The sequence below is a fragment of the Antrostomus carolinensis genome, unplaced genomic scaffold, assembly GCF_000700745.2.
Source record: "Antrostomus carolinensis isolate BGI_N321 unplaced genomic scaffold, ASM70074v2 scaffold45331, whole genome shotgun sequence".
Taxonomy (NCBI): domain Eukaryota; kingdom Metazoa; phylum Chordata; class Aves; order Caprimulgiformes; family Caprimulgidae; genus Antrostomus; species Antrostomus carolinensis.
In genome coordinates this window covers 1-17,798 of record NW_010297058.1, presented here as the reverse complement: position 1 = coordinate 17,798, position 17,798 = coordinate 1, and the positions used below count along the sequence as shown (strand labels likewise).

Sequence of the window (17,798 nt, the reverse complement as noted above, 5' to 3'; positions counted from 1 at the left end):
CTGGGGGTCCTCAGGGACCCCGGGTGAAAGGGTTTGCCTTCACTCCGTCCGTGGGAATGTATCCTGAGGTAAAAAAGCGAGGACGGGAGTTTTAAATCAGCAATAGCTTCCGGAAAGATTGCTGGTGTTAAAACAGGACCCGTAGTCTTGGCGCATCCGGATTATTTTACCCCAGGTCCAAGAGTTTTTTGCAGCAGTGGTTCTGGATCATTTAACAAAAGGGGATTAAATGTTAGGGGTGGGAATAAAACATTCGCTATAGTTTTAAGTTTCTTGCCTGTTTTTTTTCTTCTCTCGTCCTTGGATGTTTCAAAAGGAGATATGCATTCAAACTTGAATTTCCAGGCAAAGTCAAGAGAATTGAAATGTAGCCATGCCTACTTACTGTATGAGAGAAACCCAAAATTCAATTAACATAACCTCTCTATTCTATTTCAAAACAGAATAACTCTTGGAAAAACACTTACAGCCCCTCCATATGTTCCATTTTGTTTTAATTTCTTGGTGATAAATCCTATTCTTCTCACTCAATAATGTTTAATATTTGACATGGTATCAAAGGTTTAATTATCTTTCTGGTAAGTGGCTTTCTGAAATTTCAGAGTTTAGGAACCAAAACATAGAAGTACTTCAAACCAAAGTATTTATGCTTCTTCATTTTTAAACTGTATATGTGTTTATTACTATGTATTTACATACCCCAGACTCGAGATTTCTCCTGTATGTATAACTTTGTTTGCATCATCTGATATTATTGTAGAGCTCTTTAAATTATGGCATACCTTGTACCATAAGTCACCACAAGTACTTTGACATTTGTAAAAGGAATGTATTGAATACCCAATTCATCTGGAGTTACCTTTCTGAAGTTCACTCAGATGTCTTTTGCTGCTTTACAGGGTTGCTTATATGGGCTTTTCCTGTATTTTTCTCTTTACAAATAGTTTTGGGTAAACAAAACAGATTTCTCTCAGTTGTGGAGAGTGTGGGTAGAAATAACTGCTGGGGGAGGAAAGTCAAATTAACCTTGAGGAGTGGCTTGAATAACTATGCCTGTGTTTAGGCAAGCTACACTCTGTTTACTCTTTTCTTGCACACTATATCTGCCTAGAAATATAATTTTACTCAGTATTGCAAATGGCCAGTGCAGCAGCACAAAAAAGGACCCCTTGTTTTCCCATCTGAAGATGTACAGGAATCATGACTCCTCAGTATCAAACCTCTTGTCAACTGGCTCCTACTCTACTTCTTAGATGTGACCAAACATGCTCACGTCCACTTGAAGCTGGCAGCAGTGGTCATTTAATAATCTCTTCCTAGCTATGAGCAAGGCAAGTTCCTAAACCCAAGGATTATAAATAATTAAACATTGTTTTGAAATATTTTAGTTCTTAGTAGAGTGCCACACTACTCTGGCACTCCTGTCTTATCATGCAGCATAAGCCAGACCTTGAGTTCTGGCACTGATTTTTGCTCCAGAAGATAAAAAGGAGACTTAAGTCCCTTCTAATCAATTTATGCCTAAATCAGGGCCTGCTATAACATTTTAATGCTATCCGAGCAAAATTCGTAAAACTCTTGCTCCACATGACCTTGCACTTGAGACTTTTCTAAGATGCAGACTGTAGCATCGGTAATGCCAGTAGTTTTGGAAGAGGATACAGCCCCTTGCTGTGGCTGCTGGTCTGATTGAATTACAAAGCTCCTACTCCATAGCATTACTCTTGCTTCCTCCATTAATTCTGCCATCTGAGGGGCAGCAAGAACTGAAGCTGCTGCTACTACAGCCTTGCATTATGGAGGACTCTTCAGTTTCTGCTAATGTTGCATCAGCACTAGCTGATTCCTGCTTAGTGAGTATGAGGTGGTACCATAAAAGGGAACTATACCTGTTTCTCTGATGCATTTTGATTTTTCTAGCTGGGCTAACTCAGACAGCCATTTGTCCCATAAATTATCTGTGTTACAGGCTGCCTTGCCAACAGTCCCACTTATTTATTAGTATTTCTCTTTCTTTTCTGACCCACACATTTTTCTGCTGTTGAGAGTGTGTTTCCCCCAGGCAATACTTGGTAGAGGTAGTGCACTTGGTCACCCTTGTGACAAGCAGTACATCAAGCACCCTGATCTCAACAGACAAGACTTGCAGAGAAAACTTCCAAGTACAAAGGTAAGTCAGTCAAGGCAAAGCTCTAGGTGCAAATCCCACCTGCTGCTCTGTTGTGTGGCTTTATGGAAATTATTGACAAGAATACTTTTAAAAAATTTTTTTCCTTCTTATCATAATGCAATGTTGCAAGCCCTAAACACTCAAATGTCATTGGTTGCAGCACCCAAACCCATGAGATTTAAAGATTTATTTTAAATAATTTTATTTGCCATCTAAGAGCCCTGAGGGCTCATGCTACCTAACTGTATTCCATAGACAGACAGGGTGGCTGAAGGTTAAGAATCACTTAATCAAATAACTTCAGAAAGCTGAGAAAGAAGAAAAGGCTGGATGTCAGCAGGAGGAGACAGCAAAATGCATCACAGTATCCCACTAGAAGTCAATATTCTGGGCACATGCCCCTGGTTTCCAGTGTCCTCCCTAGCAGGGGACAGGACAAGTTCAGCTCTTGCAGGTGTCACCTGCTTGTTGCCCAGGTATGAGCTGTTATGAGTATCATATTGGATACCTGTAATTTTTTGGTAAGAAACTGAGTCCTTCCTAGGAACACCAACAGGGGCTTATCAATGCTCTTGCATTTGTTGACATGAGCTCCCTTCCCATTTTTGTTAACCTGGAAGTATCCTTAAGATGAAAGCTTACTAGTATGCACAGCACAACACTTCTGCTCACCATATTTTGTTAGTGTTCAGTTGTTCTTTAGAACAGGGCCTTCTTTGTAATATCCCAGTTTCTCATTTAAAGGTCTCAGTCACCCCAATATCTGGTACTGTACATAACAGCACAGTCACTGGTAGCTACAGTAAGAGAGCAACCCCTGCAACCAAAGAATTATAAATCATATTGAGGTTAGCAAGCCTTGTCTTCAATACCTGAAGATCTGTCCTTCTCCAAGAACAGGATTCCTTACTTTTTCAGATCTGGCTTCCTTGCAGGTGGAAAATAGCATTTAAGACCACTCAAACACTGCATTTTCTCAGTAAACACCCCTTTTTTTGATTGTTTCTTCTTGTCTTCATGGAGTATTTGGAAACATAAATAACAATTGCAGCAACTTCTAACAGCCTGTAAAGTGCTCTGCAAGTGTCAAATGAAGGATTTGTCACAGCTCAGGTGGTCATTAGTATTTATTACAAATATTTGTCATAGTCCGGTGGTCCCATCAGCTTCTTTGTCTAACTAGATCCTTCTACCAGATCTGACCGTATTGTGAAGACTCTGTAAGAGGAGGTCCATAAAAGTGATGCTAACAGAAACCAAGTGATACTTTATTTCTTTTCTCTCCAGAGCTGGGCTTTGAGCAATAAATCATCAATTGATATAACAAATTTTGCAGAGAACACGTAGGTGAGCACACTTGGAACTATTAGGAGTGACCAGGGATTATACCCTACAAAATTGGTTTTGATAGGGTACCCAGGGATCGATCTGCTTACTGGTGGTGTGACTTCTGCTTGACCATGGGCCTTCAGGGATACCTAGGGTCCTGCAGAGGTTGTTCATTGAAGTGACCCAGGCTGTTTTAAAGACAGTAAGAGGAATTGCCTTTAAAAAGAGAGAGCATATAGGAATTTCACTAGCTGGCACAATTCAGGTTAAAATCAGGAAGCAATAAGAGCTTCAGCTGAGCCCAGCGCTAGGTGGACTGGAAGGGGGACCCAGTCTTGGATGTCAGTGAAGAGCTCCCGCACAGCAGTGGGATGTCGCAGTACATCCACATCCTTCCAACACGCTGTCTGTCCAGCAGCACTCAGCCACTGCCACACACAATCAAAAAATTGCTCGAGTCTGCAGGGTTGGGAGGAGCTGTGCAAGGGCAGCACCTCGCTTTGAGAGCAGCAGTCTGCTGTGACCCTCTGTGGGGAAGGGAACTGCTGCTCTGCGCAGGGGACAACTGTAAGGTCACCCCACAGGAGGCAGTGGCTACTGCCGAGCTCCCGCAGGCAAGGAGGTGGCTGTGGTGGCTGAAGCCAAGCATAATCCCGCAGGAGGTAGCACTGCAATAGTTTACTCACATACCTGTGCTATTTTACCCTTTATTTCAGACAGTGCTAGGAAATACCAGGTTTTATGGCCAATAAAGAAACTATGAATCTTTCATAGGAAAAATGACTTTTATGTAACCCATGCAATGACAAGATTTATTTTTTTGCATGTGTATGTTTTTTCAACTTGTGGTGATCTGAATAAAAGATTCCAAATTGGCAGTCCTAAAGACCAAAAGTTTCATATCCACAGACCAGCAGCTGCTCTGATATCCAGAGCCAATGGTAAGATTGTTATGGAGTGTTTGTTGTCCCTGGATAACCCCCAGAGATAGCCTGCTCAGCTATGGGAGCAGAAACAGATTCAGCAGATGCACAAAGAAAGGGGAAAGAAAGCCAGAAAACTGAGATGAAAAACACAGTGAGGAGCACTCAAAGGGCTGAGAAGGACAAGTATCTGGGAAGGAGGAGTTGTTGACAGATGCAAGGCACTGAAAAAAATAGAGTAGTTCAAGTTGTGGGCCCAAACTCAGTGCTATGAGAGATTGTGCCTTGGAGTCCTTCCTTTCTCAGGTCAGCAGATAGACTTCTGGTCGTTACCTCTTTGGGATTTTTGGTTTTCATCCCTGTCTTGTAGGCCTGGAGATTTTGTCAAGGTTTGAATTCTTCTCTTACAGGCTTCAGAGATGCTTATTCATGACATTTCTTTCTTTTTTTTTTTTTTTTTTTTTTTTACCTGAAAATCTGTATCTTCTACATCCTTAAACCAAAAAACATCAAGGCTGTACTGTCATTTTTTAGCATTTCAAGAAGTCTTGAGTCCTCCTTTCATTAGCATACACAGAACTTAGTTCCAGTTTAATTCTGAAGGAGCTATAGGTGCCAGCTGAGTATTTCCTTAACACCAGAGCAGTGATCTCATCTGGAAACGTGGGGCTGCAGTTGCTGAAAGAGTTTTAGTCATGACATGAAATCAGTACTGCATTTAGTGAACAAAGTAATTACAGCAGACATTGTTTTTCAGATTAGCGTGGCTCTCCATGATGTTCACAATTTAATGGCTGCAGGATAAAAGGCACTTGCCTTGTGAATACATCTTTACCTGCAAGTAGGAAACTTTGGTACCGAGGCAAACTTGACTGATTTTCTTTGTCTTAGATGCATTCAACTTTGCTGGATTTGCTTTCAGTAAAAGCTGTATGATCACAGCTTGTGCAGCCGTTAGAAAGTGTCTACACATGTTTTATTTCCTCCTCTTATCTGGTTGCATTATTCTCACTGACATTGCGATCGATTCCTGTGGCTGTTATGGATAAATAAACATTCTGTATCAAATATTATAGACTCCACATCATTATTTCCTAATCTAGCAAATGGGAGAAAAATAACGCTCCATTTTTACCGTTGCAGTAAATTTGCTAATGTTTAATCTTTGGGTTTAATTTTTCTTATCATATGGTTCTGTAGCAGAAATTAATGAGTTGCAGCAGAGTGAGTTTGAGGCCTCATAACTTGTGTCATTTCTGGAAAAAACCCCACATTTCTGGTTGTCAGTCCTCTTTAACATCCCCCAGGGCTTGATAAACACAGGAAATTGCACAGCATACTGCTGTGGCAGGAGAATGTGCAGGGAAGGGAAGCTGTCTGCTGCAGGGCTAGCTCTGGCTCCACTACTGCTTCTGTCCCTGTCCAGTACAGGTTACACTGCCTAAGTCCCCAGGTTTTTTTAAAGGGAGAAGGGGAAAAAAAGAGAAAATTTTCAAGAAGCAAGTTTCTCCATACCACTTGCAAGTCTTGTCTTAGTCCCCACATGGGTGGCCTCAAGAGATTAGGAATCAAACTGGCAAATGCTCTGAAACATTGCTCCTAGAAAAGTCAGAAGTTAGAATCATAGAATCATTAAGGTTGGAAAAGACCTCCAAGATCATCAAGTCCAACCATCAACCCAACACCTCCATGCCCACTAAACCATGTCCTAAAGGTGTTTAAATCAATCATATAAGTCTGTTTCTTGTCTGCCTTTCATGCTTCTGCTGGTGTGAGATAATTGTCAGGCTAAAAAGGCAGCTCTAGGGAAGGTGGTGGCCAGCAAGGAAGTTTTGCTGCTGAGAATGTGGCTGTGCCTCTGCCAGCACCACTGGCCCTGAAATCACTGACGATAAAAGAAGGTCTGGGATTTGCATGTCTTGCAACATCAGTCCTCCAGTAGTTTGTTGGCTAGCTTATGGGATAAGGGTTTGTAAAATATAAACCCTCAAATTTATTAAGTACTGTCATAACAAGCTGATGCCATCTTTATCCAATAAATAGCACCTGAGATCATATAATCATAGAATGGTTTGGGTTGGAAGGGACCTTAAAGATCATCCAGTTCCAACCCCCCTGCCATCAACAGGGACACCTTCCACTAGACCAGGTTGCTCAAAGTCTTATCCAACCTGGCCTGGAACACTTCCAGGGAGGGGGCAGCCACAACTTCCTTGGGCAATCAAAATTGTCTGGCTCCTAAGCTGTGCAGAAGAGCTGGCAGGAGCTGCTTTGTCCCAGGCTGCACAAGGGTATGACAAAGCGCAGTGTGGAAAGGCAGCAGCCTGCCATCCTGTCCTCCTCTCCTTTCACCTCACACCTCCCAGACCCACCTCCCCACCCCGCAGTGATCTTCCCACAGGGGAGGCTCCACTTACCCTCGCTGTGCCCTCGGTGTTGTACTAAGCCCCCAAACCACGTGATATCACCTGGTTTACTTGCAAAACTTCTCACTCACGTCAAAACTGTGGGTGGTGGTGGTTGACTTCTAGACTCGTTGAAATAAACTCTCAGGCCTGATAGGAGAAAATTAATTAGTTGGGAAGTTTAATCAGTTTAAGGCAAGCTCTGTCATGATATTTTCATGTTTACTAAAGATTTAAAGTATAATTCATACAAGTCCTTTCTGAAGCTGACTGTGTTGAGATTCAGTGTTCCAAAGGTCTGCCACAACAGCTGGCTGGCAGATCTGATGTGTCTCTTCCTAGAGCAATCCTACAAATAATCCACACCACCTTTGGATGAACTCAAACTGAAGTTTACACTCTCTAAAGCTAATAATATGTGATAGTATTTCTTATAGAAAAAAATAACTTTTCTTGTTCTGTTCTGTTTATATAACATGCGCAGCAGTAGCTGCTCTATCAGTCTTTTCATTTTCTTCTTTTCCCTTGTTTTGAAAGGCAAAAATCAGTTTTAGATGGACTATCTTGATGGATTACCCAAATTTAGGGCAGAAAAATCCTGTGGTGATTAGAGATCTAGATAACCCAGGTGTGAATTTACAGATTGAGAATTACTTTTGAAGTTTTCTATACCGTGCACTACAAATGACATTAACACACTGTTAATTTGCAGCTGTACTCTCACAGAAGGAGGCTTTTCATAGGTTTAATTTACCTCTTTAATCCAGTATATCACTTTGATGTGGGGTACAGGGTAAATCTTTCCATTTGGAGTGCTATGTGGTGAATAATAAAAAATCTGATGAATAAAGTCTTTCTAATAAATGGTGCTCAGTGAGATCAGACATATGGTAAGGAAAGGCCAAGGCCAGTCCTCCCCTCTTGCTTTCATTCAAAGAAGGGAAAAAACCAATGTGTCTGAAAAGACAGTAATGCCTTTCAGGCCAGTAAGTTTTAGAAGAACTAGAAATTAAGGCTTTCGAAGCAAAAGAACCGTATCAAAGTTTAAAGCAAAGTTTAGGTGACTGTCTAAAACTTTACCTCTTGTTAGTTCTGCCCTTATTTGAGGCAAACAATGATGCAGTGAGTACTGGCAGTGATGCACAAGCTGGTCAGACTCTTGAACTAAAGATGTCCCAAAATGAGGTACCTCTTCTGTGAGATGGCAGGGACAGGGTCTGAGCCCACCAGCCGCACCACTGTGAGCTCTACTACGTCATGATCTGTTCTAGAGTGAGCAGTATTTTCCCCACCTGCAAATAAAACACACAGGCATCAACCCAGCATGACTTTAAGGCTCTCCCAACCCTTGGACCCTTGGCTGCCACCTCCTCCTCCTGCCCTGCCAAACCTACCCTGGGCCAGGATTGGAGATGCTCAGCTCAGAAGCAGGCTGATTTGGCACCACTAACACGTGCTCAGCATCAGGGAGTCTTAGAGCTCAATTCAGCATTTTGTGAGCAGAGATGGAGGTGGTCATCACCATGCTGGTAACTGGAATGGCTGTGCTGAAAGCCACCTCCCAGGTCTGCCATCCCTTGCTCTTCCTCACAGCTTCCTCTGATCCGAGCAGCTGGGCAGCTGGGCACCAGTTAAGGCAAAGCCCCCCACAACAGCTCTGGGCATGGCACTCCTGCTTTTCTTCTTGACAGGAGACAAGTGGCATGCAGGAGCCCTTCCCCACACAGCAGAAACCCCAAATGGAGTCCTTTACATTTCATGAGAATACATGAACACATCCCTCATTCCCCATTTGGCTGCCCCACGGCCGGCACTGCTTCCCCAGGAGCCTTCCCTGGGCTCGGTGCAGCCATCTCGGCACGCTTCCTTCCAGGATTAGATATGCTGATGGTAGAAACCAGGTCAGGGAGAGGAGGGGGCAGGACCCTCCTCAGCATCCCTGCTTAAATCACAGCCTACCTTATGCTACACATAAACAGTGATATTTCTTTTTCTTCTCCTTTGTGGCTATATAGGTCACCTCTCCTCATGCAGTTGGGTAACAGTCTTATGGCAGCTTCAGGACCTGTGTATGTGGAAAAGTTTCTCTTCTTAAAAAGAAAAAAAAAAGCTTTCAGTGGAGTTTAGCCTCCAGGAATAGGAGAGGGCTCATGCTACGTGACTAGACAGCATTACGTGAACCATCTGCAAATACTCCATGGCCTGCAAGCCACAGTTTGAAACTTCTTATGCAGACCTGACCATAGGAAATACTTACTGAAAAGAAAAATATACTAGAGCCTCCATGTTCTATTCATAACCAGATGGCTCCAGTGTAGTGTGTTGATCGAATTTTTAAGTCAGCAATGATAATAATAGAAAGTACAGATTGCCCGTGCTTCTAAAGTGGTTATTCTGGATTGTTAACTGTGTAAATATTTGGTATGCCTTTAGGTCACGATGCACGACAACTGAGTTTATAATAACTTAAAGAAAAATTGCAATTTAATGTTAGAACTGTCATTTTAATGAAGAAGCTATTGGAGATAAGTTAACTCTCCTACAAAGTTGGAGTGACGACCAAAATTACTAGGTTTTATTAATGGCACTGCTTTTAAATGTCTGTATAACACTGACCAGCTAATAACATTACCACTCTGTGCACTTGATGTACTTGATAATATGTATCGAGTTGTGGGTGCATAATTCACCTATCAAATATTGAGAATGACTTGATGTTTGTAAATCATAATGAGACATCCGGATTGAAATACAAAATACAATTTATTAATGAATAGTTACACATTGGATCTGTACGCAATTAATTTTTCCTTCAGCCAGGTATTGTCTTGATTTCTCTTTGTGGAGTAAAGAAACACAAAACCTCCCTAGAGGTGAAAGAACCAAATTGTTCTCTCTTTTGCTAGTACAACTTCAACAGCATGATGTTGTACTATGGCTTTTTCTCTCAACTTGCCAACTGCTAGTTCTGCATTTCAGGTCACCTGCTTTTCAGTTGGGTGTCTCTCTCTTGTACTGCAAAGCTGTGAAGCTGAGGAGACTGTCTGGGTGCTTTGAACATCCAGGGAAAATAAGTAGCCAAATTTATTTTTAAATAAAGTGTGAGTAATTAATTCAGTGACACCCTTTTGATCTATGTAAGGAGATACTTTAAAACCCACAGAATTCTCCCACTATTCCCATAATCAATCTGCATTTGTTTCACCTTCAGGTATTGTCTAGCAGGAAACCATGGGCAATTTCAAAGGGCATGCTCTTCCTGGAAGCTTTTTCCTTCTTTTTGGCTTGTGGTGGTCAGTGAAGTATCCACTGAAGTATGCCTGTCGAAAGCACAAGAATGCTTGCTACCTTGGTTCTAGGGCAGGGTTTCAGCGCCTGGAGTTTGTTGAGGGGATCATCAAAGCTGTCTTTGCCCTGATTGGTAAGTAAGGTGGACTTGGAGTATACAACAAAAAGGCTGTGCCTTTTCACACTTTTTTTTTTTTTAAAATTTTGTTCTCTGATAAAACATATCTCAATGTGTTTTGGTATTTTGTCCTTTAAACATCATGAATCTAAGAAATAGTGGGGCTACTGCTATTAATTACATAACTTCCATCACTCTTCTGCACTCTGCTGCATTCTTCTGCAGCTTCTTTAAGGTCTGGCTACTTCACAGCTGGTCCATCTGAGAGTTCATATGCTGTTCACTACTTCACGGAGGGAGATAAGATATTTAGGCAAGGGGCTTTCACATACAGACAGGGAGCACCAGACTGGGGGGGTATTGCTTTTCTCTTTTGAATCCAGCCATCTCAGATGTCTGTAGTCTCCACTGAGTTACTGATAAAATATGTAAATACAGATGCTTCTTTTTTAATATCATTCAAAAGTGAAAATATTCACAAAGAAGGACTGAAATCCAAATCTTGTTGCTGCAGGACTGTTGTAATGGGGTGGGGAGGAGGGAGCTGTTTCTCCTTCTGTTGTGGAGTGGCCTGGGTACAAACCCACAGGGATGGTTTAGAGGCCTGTGCAGCTGACTGGAAGTGCCTCGTTCTTGTTTACATTCCAGCAGGCTGTATGTTAGCAATTTACCTTTATAGAGTAAGTAAGCTAAATAACAGGGGACCTGGGGAGCCAAACACATGTGGCTTTCAAAAGGATATTAATTTTTAGTATTTTTAGATTTTAAGAGTCTACCTATCTCCTCTTCTTTAGATGCTGGTTTCTAATCAAGGTGCAGGCTGTGCCAAAATCTTGTTCTTGCTTTTAGTCCTCTCTGCAAGTTGTATCAGTTAAGATACATCAGCCCTGAAGTGATGTGGTGTGTACAGTTTACACTTTGTTATGGCCTAAAAAATTATCGAAACCTAAATAATAGTGTTCTTTTTAAGGTGTGAGTGGGGATATCTTTCCTACAAATCTCCCAGTCAGTGTCTAGAGGTAGTTGGGCAGCTAAAACACCCATCTAGTTTTTTTTTTTCCCACCCTGAAACAAAAAGCTATTATTTTAATGTATGGTAATTTCAATTCCAGTCAAAAACATGGACAAGAGAGCCTGGCAAGGAAAAACAGTAAGAGCAGCAGAAGGAGTAAAACCTGCTGTTTCTGTGTTAAGAAAACTTGAAACAAAAGTGGAAAAACACTACATTTGCTCCACAGCATATCTAATTATACAGCAGGACATTGGCCCACGCTTTATAAACAATATAATTAACTTTAACATTTTAAAAGCACAAGGTATTTTAAACCCTTGCCAAACTTCATTGGTTATATAAAGTATCTAAAAGCAGCTTTCCTCATGCTGGAGTAGTGCAGCAAGTTAGCAAGACACCGAGGGGCCAAGGTAAGGGAGGTGGTGGAGCACCAATTCAAATACTAACTCAGTATACATTCTCCTGGGACCCTTAATAACTCTGCATGGTGGAGGGATTTCCTTTTATGGCTTTACAGGACAAATCCACTTTGAATTAAGAGTCTGAACTCTGCCATCCATGCAGGGGACTGAAATGGTAAATCTTTCTTTTGGGGACTTTAGTGTGTGCTATACTCATGTTTGAACCACTGGGAAAGGCAGCTGAAAAATTCAGTCAGAGGACTGCTACAGTAGCAATTGTTTAAAAAATAAAAAAAAGCAGAACAGAATAGCTGTCTCCATTTTCACTGCTGGAAACTACAAGATGGAAATAGTCCCACCAGGAGTGGAGCTGAAGCCTGGTTTCCTCTGGCTTGCTCCTCTCCGGATTATGTGATGCTTAATATATGCTTGAGCTCACTCTGTGGTCTTTCCTTTACCAAGCAACTTATTTCATTGCTCGTCCACCCACTGCCTATTTTTTAAATTTTTTTTGTAAAATTAATATCTTTGACATCTCTGTGCATTTTCACTTGAATTTGGATAACAAGTTAAAAACTTTATTGGGAATGGCTGAACTGGGCACAAGATTGCAAATATAGCAATCACCCAGAGCAATCCTCAGGCAGCCAGACTAAACCCCAATCGACTGACATTATGCTGCATGGGGATATATTGTTGCCTCAATTGTTTGTATAAAGATTTTGCATCAGTCTATACCATAAGCACCAGGACAAATAGTTATCCTTTTCTTTTCATGTGCAGGAATGGTGGCTGAGCAGTTTGTTCCCGATGGACCTCATCTGAAGTTGTATAATTACGAGGAAAAACACTGGGATCACTTGATGAACTGGCAACATGCCACCATGTACCTCTTCTATGGCATTTCAGGGTTGGTTGACATTGTGGCTCATGGGACCAACGCATTGCCAGTAGCCATGGACAGGATGATGCTTTCCTTAGCAGTGTTTATTGAAGGTCAGTTTACCTCTCCCTGCAAAGGTGCATGTGAAACTTGCAGAGGGGTATCAGCCTTTGGTCTGGGAATCTCAAATCAGCCTTAGAGAATGAGCCAATGGGAGCTGGGTGTTCCACTCCCTGAAATGCTTAAAAAAGATCAGTCTTAAAAAATCACTCTCAGTTCAACTGAGAAGGTGATATTGGCATGAAGAGAAATACTAAAGGTTCACTGTTTTCTAAAAGGAGATGCAGGGAGATTACAAGGGAAGAAAATATCTTAAATGGATCTCTTAATTTATTCCAGGTTTTCTCTTTTGCTACCATCTTCATGGGAGAGCCATGCTGGACGTTCATGTTCATCAGTTATTGCTATTTGCTATCTTTGGAGCTGCTGTTTGCATATTTCTGGAAGTTTTCTTCCGTGGCAGTATTGTGTTAGAGATGCTCCGTACAAGTCTCTGCATATTACAAGGCAGCTGGTTCTGGCAGGTAGGTCACTTTTCTGCCTTAGGAATTTCTTCCTTCACCAAAATTAATCATTTACCCCTTTGCAGATGTTTCACAGGTGATATAATATGCCTTTTCAACACAGACCTCAAAGGACTCATAGAAAATAATGCACAACAATTAAGATAATGTCCCTTTAAAGAGAGAAAAGTATTTATCATATCTGTTTTACAGATGAAGAAGCCATTTTATCCCTAGTGTCTTTTATTTGAGTCAATATAAAAGCTAGGGTGGTTTTGTTGAGCTCTCCCTTGCAATTGAACATCCTTTCTGATCTCTGTAACATCCTGTTCAAAATTTGCCAGCCAAACTGCAGTGATTTCACAGCCCAGCAATAGATGCTGTTCTTTACGAAGACGGTCCCCACTTCAGTGAGTCAATGCCCAATGGTGAGGCAAAGTACCCATTGACACTGCCTGAAGAGGAACGAAGGTGCAAATTATCTGTCATATTGACTGCCTCTATCTACTTTCTGAAAAGCATTTGAACATTAGCAACCTAGATTTAAAAGGTATTTGAGCTCCTGATTCTCATTAAGAATCTTTTCCAGTGTTCGGGAAGTTCAGCAGAAGTAACAGCCCAAACTTTGATATTTCAGGGATGTGTGTCCCAAAAGGAGTCTTTGAAATGTAGCTGCCACTTACTTGTGATTCTATCCAATTAATTGAGATTTGATAGCAACTCTTTCTCTGCTGTCAAACAAGAGAGATAATTTAATGAATCGCTTCAATCTTGTAACAAAGAAATAGGAGCATTAGTGCTGATCTGTGTTTCATCTTATAGTGGAGAACTGAGGTCACTCCAGTGATTTTTCTTTCCGGCATGTCTAGACAGGCTTCCCTTTTTTTGTATGCTGGCCAGACACGATTAATAAAAACCTTTGCTATTCCTTAGGAGAACTGAACTCTCAGCACCAAATCAAATATTTAAATACTTGCCCTGGCAAGAAGACAGACCTCCAAAATGGCAGTATTTTTCTATAAGAGAACTCAAGAACTTGATGCTGCAGTACTTGGTGTTTTATTTCCTTGTTTGTAAACTTTTCTTCAGCGATTTAAGAAGCTTTACATAAGAGGAATTAGATGCAACCATTTATTCTTTGTTGTCTGCCTAGTCTAATTTTAGAACAAGTTATTTCTTTAGCTCTGGAGACAATGTGGGCTTTGTTTCAAAGTAAAAAATTGAAGAACTAAAAATACAAGAGATTTAAGTGTGGCTTTTTTCACACCCGCATCAGACTTCAACCGTATGTGTGACTGAAAACCACATACTGCTGCAGCATGACAAATTTGTAAAAGGTAAAAGGACTTTCTTTCTGCATCATCAACACCCTCATTCATTGAATTCTCTGCATGGAAATGCAAAATGCACTCCTCCCCTCCTCCTTCCTCTCCTCCTCTTCCCAGCTCCTAAATTCTCAGTCGAACTGCTGAGCAGTGACTTTGAAGAGTATTAGGCAGTACAGAGGACTGCTGCTTCTCAAGGCAGGCCCCTGTGTAGCCATAGGACTACTAGTTTCCCAGCTTATGTATTAATCTGAATTTTATCTTTCCTAGCTCTGAATAAACAAATCAGCTCTGTATTTCACACAAATTTATAGCCTTGGTTGAGAAAGCTCCATTTTTATGTAATTTCAAAACCTGACCTTTCGCCCAGATGATCCAGAAAAAATAGACTTACGGCTCATCTTTATTTATTAATTTATTATTCATTTTCTGAATCATGTAACACATTCCCAGGTGCTGTTGGGAAGAAGTGAGTCAGTGCAAATGGTTTGCTGGTTGGTGATGTGCTGGCAGTTTAGACCAGACATGGCTGAGCACCAGCCCCTTTCCTTACACTACATAACTGTGGTCACTGAAGGACTTGTTGGGCCGGCTCCATAATTTGCTGGGCAAGAGCAGGGGGTCTCTGGGACTGGCTCTGCATATCTGCACAAAACTGTGTAAAATTGTCTGTTGCATCTGAGTGTGACTGAAAGATTGTTTTTAATAATAATCACAGAAATAATCAGCACTATAAGAAAATGAAATGTCTGCCTTGTGATGGGTAGCATAATACACAATATGGCATAGGATATAAGTTAGATGAGGTTTGCTAAATATCTTTTATTTTATTACAGATTGGCTTTGTGCTTTATCCTCCAAATGGGAGCCCAGAGTGGAATCAGATGGATCATACTAATATGATGTTCCTGACCATGTGCTATTGCTGGCATTACGCCTTCGCTTTTCTTATACTTGCAGTGAATTACACAATCGTCAACTGGTAAGTTCCTTGAAACACAAAAACTTTGGAGACCTGTCTATTTAGTCTAGCATAAGCTTTATTTTAGGGAAGTTCCACTGACAGACCAAAAGGTTTCCACTTAGTAATTAATTGTCTTGCAAGGTAAAATAAAAATAGATATTGCAAATCAATGAAGACAATATGACTCATTGCTTCAGTAGAAAGGGGAAAAACATTCATAAAGTACAGCTCCAACAGCATAATGCTTCTCACATAAAATGAGTTCTTTTTGATAATCTTCCACATTTATAAATGCATAAAAAGTTACAAGGAGGAGAGACCTTTTTTTTCTTCCTACAATATCTTCTCTCCCATTGCTCATCTCTACTAATTCCAAGTGGCTTAGTTAACAGGCTTCATGACTTAACTTCGAAGATTATTGGACAGGTTTCATTACTAGAAATTTCCTGTGATTAGACTTGATTTCTTTTTCACTAGCCACTTTCATCCCCTAATGTCTAAAGTTAGCCCTTCCCTTGCCACTCAGTGCTAATTTTGACAAAATTTCAACTGCAGAATTAACTTAGTTGAAAAATGAGCCTGCTTCTATCATGTGTGATCACCTTCTGCCCACAGGACCTTACCAAGCCTTTGCCTGCACTGTCCTAAGCATGCTTCTCACCCCTCACTTTACCCCTACCATCCCAATAGCCCTATTTAATCATGCCTTGGCCACATGTAGTTCTTGCACTCTTGCTTTGCATCGAGGACATGTCATATCTTTTTGGATCTCAGTCTAAAAGGCATCAACACTCAAGACTGGGTAACTGGTTTGTTGTGTAAAGGATGGCAACTACAGAGAAGGTGACAGCAATCTTACATCCCTTCTGATGCTGGGAGTGGCAGCTGCTGCAGCATCAGACAAGTCCCCCCAGGTTGATCACAGCATGCTGTGCTGAGTTCCTGTCCGTGAGGAGGCTGGCCAGGCTCACTCATCTTCACAGCTTTATAGCACCCTTCCAACTGAACACGGCTATCAGTCTTGTACCTGCACAACATTGAACTTTATAGATGTTCTCTTAGATGTGTCCATAGGAACAAGCTCTTACAAGCGGTATATACAGGTGGTATTGTTAAAGGCAGCACTTACTAATGTCATGGTACACGCTCACATTGTATAGTGGTCACTCATGCACAGGTCTCTACAATTAAGGCCTGGGGTTAAATTCTGTCCAGTTTCTCCTTGAAATCACTATCTCCTCTTTATGATGTCTTCCATAGTGGCCTACTTCAAGTCTTCATGAATCAATCATCCTAATTCCCCAATGAGATGCAAGAGTTAAACAGTTTTTTACCATGTAAAAATGGCCAGATGAGCCTTCGAGTTATTACTGATAACTCTTTCCTGTTGTTTTTGTTTCCAGGGCAGTTCGTTCAAAGGTTAAACAGTCCCAGTCCATGGAAATGGGATTACTGAAAACATCTGAACGAGATCAGGAGTCAGAAGATGAAATTTAGTATGAGTATGGCTTTACTAGTTTACCTGCTCTACAATTAGGCCAACTGATACCTCATTTCTAGATTTGTTTGCCATTTTATTCTTTCTTTACTACAACTTGCTATGCAAATATTATCCCCTGAGTACTGTCTACATCTACACAGTTACATCTGCACTTGTGGAGGCTAAGCTTGGTATTGATTTGTGGTGGTTGCACTAGTACCTTGCTTACCACATGCTTCAAAGAAAACCAGACTAACATCAGACAGACTTGGACTGGATGAGGTGGCACAATGAAGCCTGTGTGTCTGCCTCATTAAAAGCTAAGTAAAACGTTTCCAGCTGCTGCTGAACGGACTGTTAAGCTTCCATAATTAGAGCATCCAAATAAAAGTGTTAGTTGCCCTGCAAGTAACTGTGCACAAATAACTGTGCGGACCTGGAAAATAGTAGAAGATAAAAAAAATCAGAGTCTTGCAACCGTCTTATGTAACACCTTCATGTCTTTGCTTGTGGCTTTATGTTAAATGGAAAGAACCACTCACTGCAAACCCATTTAGCTTTTTCTTGAAGCGTGTGTAGTGGGTTCACAGAGACACAGAGACACTCCTAAGCTTGGTAGGAGGACCAAAGAGGTATATGAATGAAAGCCACTACAGTTATTAATTCTCATGCCTAGATAGTCCTGCCTCTTTGCTATCATTTGACTTTGAAAGGCAGTGAAGTGACTCTGCTTTCTCTCAGCACTTAAGAATCTTCTTTTCCAGAAAGACCAAGGGGTGTCCAGCAGGGCAGTGCTCAGCTGCAAAGCCAGTTTCTTTCCCACATTTGTTTCCTTTCCTTCGGTGGAATTTGGTGGAATTTCAGCAGGGTTATATTTAAGCACACTGCACCTACAAGGAGGACTTCTGAAGCATCGCTCTGTCTCTTGCAGCTGGGC

At 41.3% G+C, this 17,798-nt stretch overlaps 1 protein-coding gene across 1 annotated transcript; it reads left to right on the top strand.

Moving 5' to 3' along the window:
• The first annotated feature begins 10,036 nt into the window (after positions 1-10,036).
• Positions 10,037-17,195, top strand: TMEM45A (transmembrane protein 45A). The gene is made up of 5 exons (XM_010178464.1): positions 10,037-10,248; positions 12,430-12,642; positions 12,929-13,113; positions 15,254-15,399; positions 16,785-17,195. The coding sequence occupies exons 1-5, from the start codon at positions 10,059-10,061 to the stop codon at positions 16,876-16,878; spliced, it is 828 nt and encodes a 275-aa protein (XP_010176766.1). The 5' UTR covers positions 10,037-10,058; the 3' UTR covers positions 16,879-17,195.
• The last annotated feature ends 603 nt before the right edge of the window (positions 17,196-17,798 follow it).